At 45.6% G+C, this 17,565-nt stretch overlaps 1 protein-coding gene across 1 annotated transcript; it reads right to left on the bottom strand.

Moving 5' to 3' along the window:
* Nucleotides 1-499: 499 nt before the first annotated feature.
* LOC148516891 (tubulin alpha-1 chain-like) lies at nt 500-15,480 on the bottom strand. Its single transcript, XM_088479422.1, has 5 exons — nt 15,327-15,480; nt 12,876-13,098; nt 11,873-12,021; nt 1,413-2,093; nt 500-877 (listed from the first exon to the last, which is right to left on the bottom strand). The coding sequence occupies exons 1-5, from the start codon at nt 15,327-15,329 to the stop codon at nt 584-586; spliced, it is 1,350 nt and encodes a 449-aa protein (XP_088335548.1). The 5' UTR covers nt 15,330-15,480; the 3' UTR covers nt 500-583.
* Between the last annotated feature and the right edge of the window lie 2,085 nt (nt 15,481-17,565).

Here is a 17,565-nt window from a genome sequence, read left to right as displayed (position 1 = left end):
ATTTTAAACTAGCAATGCAGTCAATTAACACTCTGGGAAAGCTGTATGAGGAAGACCTCTGCACTACATGGCTGATTGACAACCCCCCCCCCCCCCCCCCTCAAAGATCAGAAACCTTATAGCCTGTGCCACAAAGATCAAGTATTAGTTTCCATCCTTTTTTCCTCCCCTCCATGCTAATCTACCATGAAATGGTTTGTGCCTTGAGATATTAGGCTGTCAGTTGGACACATTTTCAATATTTGAAGTGACAATTTTACTATAACATGCTTGTCCAATCTAACCAAATTCTGGAGACACCCAATAGCACCACTAGAATTAAGACTCAAATGCACATGTACCGGATTCTTAATCGACATCCAATTTCAAAACTATGGCATTGTGTCATATGGATATGAAAGAAAGGCTGATTAACAAATGTTTCTGTAATGCAGCCCTAAGTTATCTTTTAGACACAGAAAGACCAATATTGTTAGTGAACTACAAACGAACACAAAACTGAACCAAGTAAAAGCTTTATTTCAAGCAGCCATGACAAATTGTGATTATGGCGATTTAAAAAAGGCACTTCCTCCTCTAAGCACTAATATTCATCTCCGTCATCTTCCCCTTCTATGGAGTCTGTGCCAACCTCTTCATAATCTTTCTCCAGGGCAGCCAAGTCCTCACGTGCTTCAGAGAATTCTCCCTCTTCCATGCCTTCACCCACATACCAATGCACAAAAGCACGCTTTGCATACATCAAGTCAAACTTGTGATCCAAACGGGCCCAGGCTTCAGCTATGGCAGTGGTATTACTGAGCATGCAAACTGCTCTTTGTACTTTGGCCAGATCACCGCCAGGGACAGCAGTGGGTGGCTGATAATTGATACCAACCTATTAAAAAAAAAAAAAAAAAAACAATTATATAGATCAGGCATTTTAAACTCCAGCCCTAAAGTATCATTCTCAACACAAAGAATCTATGAAGCTGTATGCCTTAAATATCAAAGATTACACTCAAGCTGCTCAATTTGAATAAAATAAGCAGACTGCTTTTGACTAGACTTTATAATTCTTTATGATGGGAACTTAAAAAAAAGGCAATGTCCATAAGAAATGCATTCACCCAGACAATTCTATAATACTGTCAAAATATGCCATCATTAACAATTTACACCATTACCTACCCAACATGTTTATTAGTTGGGAGGTTAAAGCATTTAAACTTTAGCAAGTTGGTCAATGCTCTGACTTATTTGTCGTCAGGTAATAGTACACTGCCACAAGACATTAGCACTTTAGTGTAACATCCAAATATTTGTTATTCAGTAGAGAATCAATTCAATGAATTACATTAAAAACCTGACTTTAAGAGGAGTACCACTTTAAAATGGCGATCATGAACAAAAAAATAAATAAATAAATTTACCTTAAAGCCTGTTGGGCACCAATCCACAAACTGTATAGTACGTTTTGTCTTAATAGCGGCAATTGCAGCATTCACATCTTTGGGTACCACATCTCCACGATACAGCATACAACATGCCATGTATTTGCCATGCCTTGGGTCACATTTCACCATCTGATTTGATGGTTCAAAGCACGCATTAGTTATTTCTGAAACAGAGAGCTGCTCGTGGTAGGCCTTTTCAGCAGAAATAATAGGAGAGTAGGTGACCAAGGGAAAGTGTATACGTGGATATGGCACCAAGTTGGTTTGGAATTCTGTCAAATCAACATTCAGGGCTCCATCAAAGCGCAGAGAGGCAGTGATAGAAGACACTATCTGACCAATCAAGCGATTCAGGTTGGTGTATGATGGACGCTCAATATCTAGGTTTCTTCTACATATGTCATAAATTGCCTCATTATCCACCATAAAGGCACAATCTGAGTGCTCTAGTGTTGTATGTGTAGTCAGAATAGAGTTGTAGGGCTCAACAACAGCTGTTGAAACCTGTGGAGCTGGGTAGATAGCAAACTCCAGTTTGGACTTTTTGCCATAGTCCACAGAGAGTCTTTCCATGAGTAGGGAAGTGAATCCAGAGCCAGTACCCCCACCAAAGCTGTGAAAGATGAGGAAGCCCTGAAGACCTGTGCACTGATCAGCCTGGAGGAAACAATATAAGGACACTGGATTAGCATGACTGAAGTCAATACATAGAACAAATATATGCTGATCTACATGTTAAGTAGTTGATTTCACAGAATCTACAAATGAAAAGAGTTCCCAATCCAAGGTATAATTTTATTTCAAAAGATGAATACACAGGTTTATGAAATGTTTTAAAGACCAATTTAAAAAACAAAGCTGATTAAGCTCATTAGATAATTTTTGTGGTTAATTAGAATCAAGCTAGGATCTGCCCATTTTAAATTACTGTACTGAAAGCAGAACAGTTCTTTGGCAGTCAATTTGAAATCTGCCCATTTTGGCCTAAACATTGTTTGTCCTACACATTTAATACAACATACTATTTGTTTAAAGTGTATTATGTAGCTCAAATGTATAGTGAGGAAACAGGATATTACAAATACCAGGATATTTTAGAGTAATAAGTACAGCAAGATTTGACTTCTGTGGATACAACTATGCAGGAATTTCACATTAAACAGCACTGCAAGACTGGATTCATGTTAAACCAAGAAACACTTAATGAAGCGCCGAATTCAACAAGTTAGCCGTTTCCAGACCACAACCACCATGACTAACAGATCTCACTCTGTCTGGCCAGCAGGGATTTGGTAGGCCAGCAGCATCTCCTCCTGAGCAGCAGTGACTTAAAGCACAGAGCAGTGGAGGACTTCTCATCCTGTGTCCCAAGTGCTTGAGCAGTTCATTGGCACACCCCCAGTGGCTGTAGAGCAGCCATGAGTGCAAGAGAAACAGTACAGCCGTGGCTTCTACTTAAGATTGCCCTGCCCCATATTCTGTCAATGCTCTGTCCCAGCCACTCCATCCCATTAGCGATAAAGATATTAAAATGTCCAAAATTTACATTTAATTGAATTAAAACTAAATCTGTATTTTTAACTTGACTATTTAAGCCAGATTCAAAGTTAAAATTTTCATAATTTAAGAAAATTTGAAACATAGAAACAGATTAGTCAGTTAAGTAATAGAGCCATATTCAATTAGAGGCGAAGTTTTCACCTGTCCAACTTTGCTTCATTCGCCTGTTTTAGAGGCAAAATTTATTCTGTGCTCGTTCCCCACTTTTCGCCTAATTCAATTGCAAAACAGGCGAAAACGGAAATAGGCGGATGTGGAACAGGCGAAAAGTACTGAAATTGGGGAAATAAGTCTGTACCCCATAAAATGATATTAACATAGGGAATCAATATAGATGTGTACTAATAAAACTATTTTGCGTACTTAACCACTTGCCTGGCATGGTCGTATCAGAAACGACCATACCAGACTGGGCTTTCCCTGACATGGTCGTATCTGATATGACCAGTCAGGAAAGCTCTGTGGGCGGCTGCTGGAAAATAATTTTCTAGCAGCCACCAATCTCCCTCTGCACACTGTCCCTCCCTGTGGGCCGGCCAATCACTGATCGGACAGCCCAGTGCCGGCTCACACACCCGACAGGGCAGAGAAGGCAGCACTGTCCTTCTCTCCCTCCCCCTATGGCCAGCAACGGCTGCTGACAGACCAGAGAAGGCAGCGCTGTACTTCTTTCCCTCCTCCAGAGCTAGCAGCAGCCCGGCGGCTGATGGCAGAGCAGAGCAGCCGCCGGGCAGAGAAGGACAGCACTATCCTCTCTCTCCACCCCCACTAGCAACAGCCCAGCGGCTGCACACTAGATAGCGATACATTCTATTTGCCCTGTGGCTGCTCTATCAGCGCTGACCTTTTCTCTGCCCCCCCACCCACTCTGTTAGCGGCTCCCCAGCGGCTGCAAATAGAGGGAGCAGCCGCTGGCCAAAGAGCCAACCCCTTCTCTCCCGCTTCCATTTTTGCAAGCCCCACCCCATATATAAACAGCAAAGCTATAATAATAAAAAAATTATATACACACACGACAATTTTGGAAAAAAAATGTGTGTCAGTTAAGTTGTGTAAATTGTTTATTAGCATCTAGGTAAAAGTGGTGAAGAATGGCATAAAGTTGTATTTTTTGGGTGAAAATAAGTAGTCCTGTCAAATTTGTGGTTCTTGAAAATGGGTGCTAGCACATTTTTATGTCTCTAAAAAGTGAACTTTTAAAAAACGTGACAAATCCACCTGCTGCATGCACCTGCAATCCCAAAAACACCTGACCCATACTTGGGGACCCCAAGAAGTCTATTTCAATACTTTTAATGTTTATGCCCCCACTTTAGATTTTCACCCCAAAAATGACATGTCTTTTTTGGGGTGTTCTTAGGTTTGTTGGTTGCAGATTTGTCCTTTGGGGGGCTGTCCCACAGGGTCTGAGTTGTTTCCCCACATTTGTACCACAAAATAAAGATTTTGCATTTCTTTTCACCAGCTATTGATTGGAGAATTTTTTCGAGAATGGTTTCCGCTTAGGCGAAATTATCCTGGAATTGAATTTGGCAAATATTTCTCAAAAAAAAAATAATAAAAAAAAAAAATGGAAAAGCGAATTTGCCTTTTCGCCTCTAACTGAATTCGAGTTAAAATGTATAGCGGTTGCTGCAATATGCCACTGAAACAGTCAAGTTAAGGCACTTCATGACTAGTATGTGCCCATTAGTTGAAAGGGAAAAGGAGATGGTAAGACCTTACCTTTGTTATCTCTTTCTTCAAAGTCCATAGGGAGACCTTGGGGTATAGCTGGATCTATGGGCACCACGCAGTTAAAAGCTTTAGCTCCCAGGATGCACTGGGTCCATCCTCTTCTATACCCCACCCCTGAGCCACAGGCACCTCAGTTGGTAAGTAGCCAAGGCCGGAGAAGGAAGAGAAGGAAGACTAACACACAAGAACCATACTCACAGAAAGGGAGACTGAAAATCGGTGACCAGTACTAGAGCCCACACGAAGCCAGGTGAGGCAGGGTGGGTCCTGTGGACTTCGAAGATGCAAGTTCTTACCATCTCATTTTCTTCAGGGTCCATAGGCTCCACAGGGAGACCTTGGGGAAGTCCCAAAGCAGTCCTTTTAAGGATGGGGACGCTCTTGCGCTGATAGGAGACTCTGGCAGCCAAAGAAAACATCCTGAGGTGTCAAAAGCATAGAACCTCAGAAAGGTCTGGACGGAAGACCACATGGCCGCCTTACACAGCTGAACAGCCGAGGCGCCAAGGCAAGCTGCCCACGAAGGGCCCACAGACAGAGTAGAACAAGCTTTAACAGAAGCTAGAATAGGCAGGCCTGCCTGTGTAGCAAAAAGGGGAGGGAAAAAAACAGTACTATTGTTGGGGCACAAGTTTCTACCAGATTAGCTTAAAAAAAGTATTAAAGTTTTCTATAAAAATAGATAAAAATTACATGTAGAAGGACAAAAACAATGGACAACATGAGAAAGAACATATTGCTGTCCTATTAAACAACTATCCTCAAATGGTGATTATCACCATCTAGTGGTGATCTTTATTGGAGAGTCAAATGGTCACGCAAGCATATATTTGTGAGATCTCATGTGATCATAAGTCATATGACAGACTTATATAATCATGAAAAAAAAAAAAAAAAAAGTATGAGCCATCATAGCTCTATGTAATGAAAACTTTGATACATTTACTGGGATTTCACCTAAACAGATTTCTGAAATTGACATTGGAACATCACTCCACCGCAAAAAACATTTAAATGATATTTAAGCAATTTGTACCATCAAGAGTCCACCTCAGATATATCAATTGCCCAATATAAAGGGCATAATATATTGTGTAACAAATATCTTGTTATGCTCTACACAGTATATAATAGAAAAATGTCAACATATCATGGTACCGATACAGTATCTCTAAATGCAAATTGAGGCAAGAGTGGACATAAGGTATGGAAATAAGTTATCAGGTATAACATACAGATGAAAATCTCTTTTGCTGATAGTAAAGTTACCACTCACTATAGGCAAGGGTGGCTCCCTTTTACCCTTTTCCCTTTGTTTGCAAGCCTGCATGTGTGCAAGCCTGAGACAGTCAGACGAAGCCATCTAGCCAAAGCTCGTTTGGATTTTGCAAGAGGTGATGGCCAGCCAACAAAGTACAAATAACGAATCAGATTTCTGAAGGGAACTAGTCTGGTCCACCTGTGAGCACAGACCACATCCAATGAAGCCTCACCAGCCAAGAGGTCTGTTGACTGAAAGGCCGGTACAATAATTTCCTGATTAATGTGGAAATTAGAAGCCACTCTAGGAAAGAACCCAGGGCGAGTGCAGAGCACAGCCCTGTCCAAAGCAATCGCCAGGAGAAAAAGCGACTTAGCAGTCAACCACGTGCTCCACCGAATCAAGCGGTTCAAACGGAGGACCCTGAAAAACAACCGCCAAATTCCAAGGTGCCTGGGGGGCAAACAAAGGTTGAATCCAGAAGACACCCTGGAAGAAGGTGTGGATATCGGGAAGCTGAGCCATACTTCGCTGGAACCACACTGACAGTGCAGACAGCTTGAAGGATTGCCAAAATCACGAAACACCTGAAGGTCATAATTTGTGCTACACCACTGAAAATAGGTATGCAACACTGGTAGCTCCTGTCTAAGGCAGGCTTGCGTGCCCAAAGCATCATACTGAAGATGGCTAGAGCAGCCCCTGGACCTTAAGCTAGATATCTCAAGAGCCATGTCGTCAAAGACAGACAGCCCAGGTCCAGGTAAGGACCCTGAGACAACAGGTCCGGACATTGGAGGCAGCAGAAACAAAGTGTCGATGGCGGGACTCCAAAGATCTGAGTACCAATAACGTCTGGGCCAAGCTGGAGCCACCAGCAGGACCGTACTGCCGTCCTGCTTGAATTTCCGAAGAACTCGAAGAAGCAGGTACACTTCACAGACAGGGAGTCTACCAAGCTTGCTTCGACATCACTTGTTCTTGACCCGTACACTGGCAACTTGTGATTGTGAGGAGGCCATGAGGTCCACCTCTGGGAGGCCCCATTCCTCCACTAGGAGTTGAAACACCTCTTGGTGAAGAGACCATTTCCCTGGATGCACATTGTGACAGCTGAGGAAGTCTGCTTCCCAATGGAGGACTCCTGGAATGAACACTGCCTAAATGGCCAGGAGGTGACACTCTGCCCAAGACAGGTGTGTTATGGTGCATACACACGATCAGATTTTTTCTTCAGATATGGACGATAACGATTTAAAAATCGTTCAGTCGTTCATATCTGATGAAAAATCGTTCATATCTGACATGTCTGAACGATGGACGATCAACGATGCGCGTTCCCGTTTGTCAGATAACGATATCTGACGGTTTGCAGTCAGACGTGGACGATTCCATTCATTTTAATGCAGTTAAAAATCGTTCAAATCGTTTAATCGTTCATCTGACAAGTCTGACCGTGTGTACGCTCCATTACACCTGTCAGACAGGTGTGTGACACCTGTCATTGCTGCCTGACTTAGTGCCTCCTTGATGGTTGATGTACAACATAGTGGTGTTGTCAGACTGAACCTGAACAGCTTTTCCCTGAAGAACGTGTCGTGTCAACTGGAAGGCCCTGTATACAGCTGGAAGTTCCAGAATGTTGATCGGGAGAATTGCTTCTTCCGCTGTTCAAAGGCCCTGAAGCGAGTGCGTACCTGTCACTGCGCCCCAACCCTGGAGACTGGCATCAGTTGTCAGAAGAACCCAGTCCGGGCTCCAAAAGGGGTGACCCTTGGTGAGGGGAGTTGTCTGTATCCACCAAGACGGGAACACCTCCGGTGACAACACCAGCATCTGAGTTCTGATCCAGTGAGGTAACCAGTTCCACTTGGATAGTATCAGCCCTTGCGGGGGCCTGGAATGTAACTGGGCATAATCCACCATGTTGAATGGTGACACCATGGATCCTAGAACCTGCATTGCCGAGTGAATCGACACTTGCTCAGGCAACTGCGCACCTGCAGTTGGAGAGATCTTTTCTGGGGTTAGAAGATATACTCTGCTGATGACAATCCAGAAGGGCTCCCAAATAAACCATCCTCTGAGGGAATTAGGGAGGATTTTTCCAATTTATATCAGCCACCCGTGTGCTTGTAAACAAGCGATTGTCATGTGCAGATGCTGTTGAAGCATCTCCGAAGACCTTGCCAGCAAGAGTAGGTCATTGAGATACGGGAGAAGTCTTATACCCTGACTCCGCAGGTAGGCTGTCATGACAGCCATAAGTTTGGTAAATACACTTTGAGGTCAAAGGGCAGCGCCTGAAACTGAACATGTTGCAGTATAGCAAACTGCAGATACTGCTGATGGGAAGGTGCTATGGGGACGTGTAGGTATGCTTCCTGAATATCCAGTGATACCATGTAATCCCCAGGTTCCATAGCCAGAATGATGGCTCGCAAAGTTTGCATCCTGAATCTGGGTACTCTGGAGGAACTTGTTCAGAGATTCTAGGCTGAGGATAGGCCGATGAGACCAGTTGGATTTTTGAACCAGAAACAGTAGATTAGTAACCAATCCTGCGCTGAGGCAGCGGAACAGGAACAATTACCCCTGCTTTAAAGCAAGGCCTTTATCCCCTCCAGAGGGCTCGTGCAGAACAACAGGTGGGGGAGGTCTGATTAAAGGATAGGGCGTACCCCTGAGACCACCTTTTACCCAAGCATCCTTGGTGGTGTGACACCAGTACTGGAGAACTGAAGAAGTCGGCCTCCCATCCTGGGATCCCCCAGTGGGAGGCCTGTCCCATCAAGCTGAGGGTTTATCCTCTGGCTGGGAAGTAGGGCGCCTGGGGCTCAAGGTCTGTTTTAGGCTCAGAAGTCAACTTGGCTGCCGATTGTCTAGGGAAACTGTCCTTTGGGCTTTCCTTAAGAAAAAGGAAGAAGTTCTAGCATTTGCAGGCACAGATGCAGAAAAGCAGACTCAAATCTCAGCAGTGTCTACAATTTTGTCCAGGGCAGGGCCAAACAAAATCTCCCCATTGAAGGGCAAGGCCTCCAGACCCTTTCTGGAATCAGCATCTGCCCTCCAGGAGCGTAACCACAAAGTGGTGAGCAGACACCCTGGGAGGTCAGTAGACTGGCATCCAAACGTGCCAAATTGGGAAAGTAACATGAGAATCTACCGCAGGCAGCAGTTCCCACTTTTTGCAATAACCCACAAAGAATGGATAACTTGAGGCCAAATGCTTTCGCGGTTTATAACTTACCAGGCATCCACCATGTGGTCTGTCAGTGAGGGGGAAGAACTGCTGAGGCCACCTTTGTCTTTTTAAATTCAGGATATTGGATTTAGGGGCAGGAATGTCATCTTCTATATCAAGAATGTACCGAACTGCTCTAACCAATGCTGGAACGTTAATATCCGATTTAGGCTGCACCTCTCGAATCAGACTCCTCAGGCATTTCCCCATTATCCGATGACACGTCTGTGTTGGATAATTGTGTAGACTGGGATGACAGTTTTTCACTCCACAACATGGTTTGAAAAGCCATAGACGAAGCTGCCAAAGTGAGCTAGAAAGAACATCCACCCAGGGTGGCTGTACAGCTTGCTTAAGTCACTGAAAGGGAATGAGACTGTTGTGGTACCGGAGGGGATTGCATATAGAGTGGTAACCCCTAATAGGGAGTAACAGTCTAAGGCCCAGGAGTAGACTGCAATAATTGCGAGAGGGAAGGATGGTTGTTTGGGGTAACCCCACATGGGGAAAAAACCATCCAGGACTGCCAGGTAATCTGCAATGGAGGCCAGCACCTGAGAAAAAAAACCCACAGGAGTTCCTGTCCCACAGTTGGGGAGAGTTTGAGGGACCAGGTAACTGATATCACCTCACACATAGCCCATCCTGAGATAAATTCTCATTTCCTACTCCTGCAGCGCTGCGCCTATAGTAGAGCAGAGTGTGTGCAGCAGAGCGCTTGGCCTCCTCATGTTTGAGAATATAGATGCATCAGGTAGCACAAAACTGGGTACCCACAAGTATGCAACACACTAATCCAACAATATGGCACTGCAGCACACAACCGTATGTGCCAGACCACAAATACTTGAGTTTATAAGTTTGAGATCAAAGAAACCTCCCTACACATCTGCCAGGGCTGTAGGAAAGTGATAGGTATAGACAAATTAGAGGAAAAAAAAAAAAGGAAGGACAGTCAGTGCTAGCATAAGTCATACAATGCAGAAGGATTACTTGCTGCACCTTGGAACTACAATCAACTGCCCAGATTCAGTGTCTGGGAGGGCTATAGCGCTGTATACACTGACCCCAGGTGAGAGGTATGCAGGGGACATGTCCACACGCTGCCAGAGAGTTCTGCGATGCACCAAGGAGAAAGTGGCACTGGTGACCTCAGAGGTGTGGCTGAGCTGAGGAGTCACTAAACAGGGAAGACTGCCTCCCCTGTCCAGCATTTAGCCCCAGTTCCAACTGCAAGTCGCTGGTGGTTTAGTCGACGCGGGGTATGGGAGCCTGCTGCCACCTCCGGTGATGTCCACAGAGACTGGATGTATAGAACTGCTCAAAACGCGGTGATCCGCTTCTTAACTGTCCCCGTATCGTCCGGCAGCAGTCCAGGGATACCCACAGAGCCTGGCTAGCACAGACTCTGGTCCCACCGAGATCCCCAGATCTGTACTTGTGTTGCGGCAATCCTATGGACAATCCGCCACTGGCCGCTCTGAAGAGTCAAAAGTAAATAAAAACTGAACTCATAAAACAGCTTAGGATCTGCTAATCAGCTTCACCAGCACAAACAGTGACCTGACTCTGGCCAGGCACCAACTAGTACTGAGGTGTCTGTGGCTCGGTTGTTGGGTATAGAGGATGAATCCAGTGCACCCGGGGAGCTAAGGCTTTTAACTGCGTGTTGCATGTGGATCCAGCTATACCCCAAGGTCTCCCTGTGGAGCCTGTGAACCCTGAAGAAAATCAATTATTGTTACTGGAACAAACTAGTGCGCAACCTGTTATTGCAGTGATGTACCACATCATGTCTGGCATTCGATCCTCCCAAGAGTTCAATGCATAGGTGAATATGCTAGCTCCAGAAGAGTCATGAATTCCAAGTTACAGCACGAAAATAAGTGCACCAGTCATTCACATGGAAGCATATTGTGTCAAGACATATGCTGGGCATACATTGTCAGATGAAAGTCTGTCAGAGAGACCTTTTCCGACAGCCTGAAACCAGCAGATATGAGCCAGTGTATGGCCACACGATATCTGAGTTACTGCTGTGAAAACAGGGCAAGAGTTAGGGGGCAGCATGGCATACTAGTGTTCACTCTAGGTCCGGCACCAGACAGAGCAAAAACACTGGCACACTCAGCCAAAAAGCAGGAATGGACACAAGTAAACAGGTGTCTTTAAAACACATCACCTTTTCACCACTCTTTGAGGCATGCTGGGCTGCCCAAGTTCTCCTGTCAGTGAATAGATGCCAGGCACATGTGGCCGGCATCTATTCACCGGTGGTGGTTGCTGCAATGTTTCACATCAGTGTCCAGCGGGTGGGGACAGCACCCAGCAGGCTGGTTTAGCTGGGCATCGCCAAAAAATGCAAGGCAAATTCTGCCCTTTTGAAATTGGCCAGGGAGCAGCACCCCGCTAGACAGTCTAGCAGGAAAGCTAGCATACTGCTAGATGCAGCCAGCCAATAAACAAATCAGTAGGACATGTTAGATTTCATGCCTGACCAGCCAATTGTCACTGATTGGTTTTGGCCATTCACTATGCAAATATCATCCTAATCCACTGAGTCTGGACCAATTACATAATGTATGCCCTGCTGTAGCCCACCCTCACACAAAAGGAAGCCTAACTAGTACTCACCAGCTTTCTCACTCTTTCCAATACCAAGTCTATGATTTCCTTCCCAACTGTGTAGTGGCCACGTGCATAGTTGTTAGCAGCATCCTCCTTGCCAGTTATAAGTTGCTCAGGATGGAAGAGTTGACGATAAATTCCATTTCGAACCTCATCTGTAAGAGACTACTTGTTAGTTCAAGTTGAAACATGCCAAAACGACACATGACCACTTTAGGACAAGCTACCCACTAGCAGATGCTATTAAAAAGAGATTAAAATAGTCTTGCAGTACCATTAGCAACCAGTTTTTACCTGGAAGGACCCATGTTTCAACTGTGGAGGCTTCACATTCCTTTATATGAAAATACCACAATGTATTAGGTTCCAAACAGAAGCAGCACTGCAATCTCCATTTCAAGGCTCGGGTCTTACACAGTCCTTCAGCAGCACAGCTTAGATTCCACAGGCTTGAAAATAAACTGAAGTTGGAAACACACTGAAGCAATATTGGCACAATGTCATTTCTGGCTGGATTGTTCAGTGTATACTGCCAATCCGCACGCTCCTGCAGTTGTACGAAATCTACTGGTTGGCCATGCTACACAGCCAACTGGACAATACTGCATGAGGCAACATGTAAAGTAATAAAGGATGGAATAAGCCATTGATCCTTCTTTCATTCTGATGTGTACTGCAGATATATGTTAGCTACCATTTCAAGGTACACGTCGCTTCAGTGTGTACCCAGATTGTGTAGTATGCTGTCCCAGATGGAGCTTAGGTATGAGCCTGCACTTATGTTTGCTGAGAAGTGATCACGACACTTGGCAAATGCAGCTTAAGCAGTGCTGCATAGCAGAACCCCCAACTAGTTTCCTGCTAAAGTTCAATTTTTTAACCATTTCTCACATGCTGTCTCAGCATGTACAGCATAAAAGTTACTATTCACAGTGAAAGCAGTGGTGAATACAAGTCTCAAATTAAAAGCCAAGAGTATTAAACGTTTTTTTTTTTTTTTTTTAAATACCTATGACAGCAGGTTCAAGATCCACAAACACCGCTCTGGGGACATGTTTTCCAGCTCCAGTCTCACTGAAGAATGTGTTGAAAGAGTCATCACCACCCCCAATTGTCTTGTCACTTGGCATCTGACCATCAGGCTGGATACCATGCTCCAGGCAGTATAGCTCCCAGCAGGCATTTCCAATTTGAACTCCTGCCTGGCCAACATGGATGGATATACACTCACGCTGTAAAACAGACAAGTTATATTCAACAATTATAAAGATAATACTTGAAGCAAAACACAAGCTTTGTAGAACTAAAAGACAGACTACTTTGAAATAGAATTTTACTTATCCAAGTCATTTTACACATGTACTGTTCCTCAAAGTTAAGGCCACCTACATAGTTACACTAATGCTGGGCACACACTAGACCAGTTGTTACCAAACTTATTTGAAGCACCGCTCCCTAGAGTATCAGTATTGTTTTCACAGCACCCCTAAGTTTAAGATGGTTATTGAGAGTTTCTGAAAAAGATGTAGTAAAGTTAAGTAAATTGTGCTTACATGTCATCCTGAAGGTGCCTAGCCATTACGACTTTGTAATCGTGCAGTCGTTTGTCAGTCTGAATGAGCAGTTGATCAGTGTAGGCACAATCATCTGCAAACATGCTGAATCTGACGTTATCGACCAGCATGTCTGCCCAATGATAGATTTCTAAATGACCAATTTTTTTTTAAAACAATCAGCAAACGATATCAATATTGTTCATTTGCTCATTTTAATCGTCTAGTGGATAGGCACCTTTAGGTTCAGTTATGTGATGGTGGACAGATTTGTGCCTCAGTTTTACATATTTACATTACATTGACCAGAAATAATTTGATTTGGTGCTGGACCACCGACCTGAGGCACCCCTGCAAGTATCCAGAGGTACCCCAGGGTACACCACTGCACTATAAAATTATTGGGGCAATCCTCCCTATATCAGTGGATCACCCAATAATTGTACTGTGGGGCGGGGCGACAGGGTAAAATATCAATCAGGAATGCCATATCGTCCAGCATGCCTGTCCAATGCGAGAAGAATGAATGTCGGCCGCATCAGGCAGGGTATGCCTAGCCGCAGCAAACATTTCTCCCCTGTTCCTTCACAGGGAAATCTCTTCCCCAGGGACAGAGTGCATAATTTAGTGTATGCCCACAATATCTGCTAGGTGTCAGGCTGCCAGATAAATGGTCTGTCGGTCTGGCAAGCATTTTATCTGGCAGTGTATGCCCAGCATAAGCAAAGCAACTCACTGGAGAAGCAGAAGTCTTTATATAGTGCTTACAAACTAACAAAGTTTAAACCAAATTGTTTAACTGGATACAAAACATAACTTGTTTAACAGTATCATACAGCATTGGATCTTTCATTAACAATAGACAGTGCTGTATCCTGAACAGACTCCTAGTGTACAGCATAATTCAATCAGGGTACTTCCACCATGTAACACTTCACCAGATCTGGACACACTGGCTCTACAGATGCTGTGAAAACAAATCCCCATCATATTTTATAAGGTGCAAATGAACATTCTCATATCAACCTATTAATATGCTTTTAGGGTGCATAAGAAAGGCGTTAGATTGTTAAACTAGTTTTTTTTTCCACTTTCAAAATATTTAATAGGATTTGACACAAGTATTTAAGATCTTAAGAGATCACAACCTCATACTCTATACCTGCATGGTGAGTATCAGGTGCAATGCTTGGGACAGCACAATCACCTGGCTTCACTCTGCCCTAAGCAAACGCGGAGTGGGCGGCAGAGCTGAGGAATCGCTTATTGGGTCCCGGACGTCACAGGAAGCCAGGACGTGCTCCCACAGGAGCGGTGCTGGCGGCCATATTCACTTTGTTACGTAAAATAAAAAAGTTACAGCCGGGACAGAGATGACGCAATTAGGAGCTCCCACAGCCGCCCGAAACCAGCTAACCTCTTCTGCAGGGCGGAGACAGGCACAATGCAAATTACTAACCCCACCCTGAGCCCAGTGCAGTACCCCGCCCTGACCAGCTCACCGCGCTTTCACTGCGTGACACCGACTACAGCCGGCAGAGTTCATGTCCCCTACAGCGTGCCCGGCGTAGGGCACAAGCTCCGAAAAGCAGCCCACTCACAGGACGCACTGACAAGCCGGCACCACTATAAGCAATTACGAATATTACAGCCAGAACGCAGACGCCATGGAAAACAGACTTCTGACCTACATAACTTCCATATGTAGCACAGACCGCCGCCCAGTCCTTCACACAGCCGGGCCCGGCACACGGTCGCTAGTTTAGACACCCACAGTACAAAAAAAAACTTAATTATCACCGCTTACAGCAGCATGCGCTACTCAGCCTGACAGCGACGCAACTTTTGCCGCCATATTACTCCTTCCCCAGCACCCAGCTGTTCAACCGCTGGCGTCTACGTCTCACCATGATTGAGGCTTCACAAGGTCCAAACACCAACAAAAACAGCCAAAGCGCTGGGTGTCTGTAGATAAAAATCTGCCGACTGCTCCGGGCCTCGAGCTCAGTTGACTATAGACGCGCTACGGGTCTCCGCCAACACAGCAACTGCCCGCTTCCGGCCAGCGGGTTCCCTATATACTCCCGCTCTGGGCGTGAGCGACGCTTATTGGTCCGGTAGGGAAAGTGTCGTATTGTGATAAGTGATACGAAGCTTTGAAAAAAAACTGTTAAAGGAGAAGAGAAGATTGGTCCATTTGTAACAAGTGGGAAGGAAGCGCTCTGCCCACGTCGTCATCTGACACATTCCTGTCACCGGAGGACGGGGAGGGGGAAAACCGGTCTCATATTTATATATATATATATATATATATATATATATATATATATATATAAATAAATGTTCTTGGCATGCATTTATGCCGCATGTCTGCGCACATATAGCATGTCATGAGCCCTTTGCCTAGCTCTTTGTGCAGATTGTCCTTCAGAAAGACAACCATGTGCATATTTAACATCTTGCATGCCGTCTCTCAGTCGTGTCTGCGTCTCTCAGTCATGTCTGTGTGTCGTTCTCTCTCTCTCGTGTCGTTCTCTCTCTCGTGTCTCTCTGTCTCTCTCGTGTCGTGTCTCTCTGTCTCGTCTCGTGTCTCTCTCTCGTGTGTCTCTCTCGTGTCTCTCTGTCTCTCTCGTGTCGTGTCTCTCTGTCTCGTCTCGTGTCTCTCTCGTGTCTCTCTCTCTCTCGTGTCTCTCTCTCGTGTCTCTCTCTCGTCTCGTGTCTCTCTCTCTCGTCTCGTGTCTCTCTCTCTCTCTCGTGTCTCTCGTGTGTCTCTCTCTCGTGTGTCTCTCTCTCGTGTGTCTCTCTCTCGTGTGTCTCTCTCTCGTGTCTCTCCCTCTCGTGTCTCTCTCTCGTGTCTCTCTCTCTCGTGTCGTTCTCTCTCTCGTGTCTCTCTCTCTCCTCTCTCTCGTGTCTCTCTCTCGTCTCGCTCTCTCTCGTCTCGTCTCCCTCTCTCTCGTGTCTCGTCTCTCTCTCGTCTCTCTCTCTCCTGTCTCTCTCGTGTCTCTCTCTCTCTCGTCTCTCTCTCTCTCTCGTGTCTCTCTCTCTCGTGTCTCTCTCTCCTGTCTCTCTCGTGTCTCTCACTCTCTCTCGTGTCTCTCTCTCTCGTGTCTCTCTCTCTCGTGTCTCTGTCTCTCTCTCTCGTGTCTGTCTCTCGTGTCTGTCTCTCGTGTCTGTCTCTCCTCTCTCTCGTGTCTCTCTCTCTCGTGTCTCTCTCTCTCGTGTCTCTCTCTCTCGTGTCTCTGTCTCTCTCTCTCGTGTCTCTGTCTCTCTCTCGTGTGTCTCTGTCTCTCTCTCGTGTCTGTGTCTCTCTCTCGTGTCTCTCTCTCGTGTCTCTCTCTCTCTCGTGTCTCTCTCTCTCTCGTGTCTCTCTCTCTCTCTCGTGTCTCTCTCTCGTGTCTCTCTCTCTCTCTCGTGTCTCTCTCTCGTGTCTCTCTCTCTCTCGTGTCTCTTGTGTCTCGCTCTCTCGTCTCTCTCTCTCATCTCGCTCTCTCGCTCTCTCTCTCTCTCGTCTCGCTCTCTCTCTCTCGTCTCGCTCTCTCGTGTCTCGCTCTCTCTTGTGTCTCTCTCTCTTGTGTCTCTCTCTCTCTCGTGTCTCTCTCTCTTGTGTCTCTCTAGTCTCTCTCTCGTGTCTCTCTCTCTCTCTCTCTCGTGTGTCTCTCTCTCTCTCGTGTCTCTCTCTCTCGTGTCTGTCTCTCTCGTGTCTCTCTCTCGTCTCTCTCCTCTCTCTCTCCTCTCTCTCGTGTGTCTCTGTCTCTCTCGTGTGTCTCTGTCTCTCTCTCGTGTGTCTCTGTCTCTCTCTCGTGTGTCTCTGTCTCTCTCGTGTGTCTCTGTCTCTCTCTCGTCTCTCTCTCTCGTCTCTCTCTCTCTCGTGTCTCTCTCTCTTGTGTCTCTCTCTCTCTCTCGTGTCTCTCTCTCTCGTGTCTCTCTCTCTCTCTTGTGTGTCTCTCTCTCTCGTCTCTCTCTCTCTCGTCTCTCTCTCGTCTCTCTCTCTCTTGTCTCTCTCTCTCTCGTGTCGCTCTCTCGTGTCTCTCTCTCTCTCGTGTCTCTCTCTCTCTCGTGTCTCTCTCTCTCTCTTGTCTCTCTCCTCTCTCTCTCGTGTCTCTCTCTCTCGTGTCTCTCTCTCTCTCATGTCTCTGTCTCTCGTGT

Source organism: Taudactylus pleione, unplaced genomic scaffold (genome assembly GCF_031769625.1).
Source record: "Taudactylus pleione unplaced genomic scaffold, aTauple2 ptg000232l, whole genome shotgun sequence".
NCBI classification, from domain to species: domain Eukaryota; kingdom Metazoa; phylum Chordata; class Amphibia; order Anura; family Myobatrachidae; genus Taudactylus; species Taudactylus pleione.
Note: the sequence above shows the minus strand (reverse complement) of the source record. Positions and strands in the feature narration are given on the sequence as shown.

What these genes read in the sequence shown, in the direction of transcription:
- LOC148516891 (XM_088479422.1), bottom strand. An exon ending in TCTTGAACCTGCTGTCATAG is followed by an intron (nt 12,022 to 12,875) that starts GTATTTAAAAAA and finishes AGTCTCTTACAG; the next exon opens with ATGAGGTTCGAAATGGAATT. An exon ending in GGTGCCCAACAGGCTTTAAG is followed by an intron (nt 878 to 1,412) that starts GTAAATTTATTT and finishes TTTTTTTAATAG; the next exon opens with GTTGGTATCAATTATCAGCC.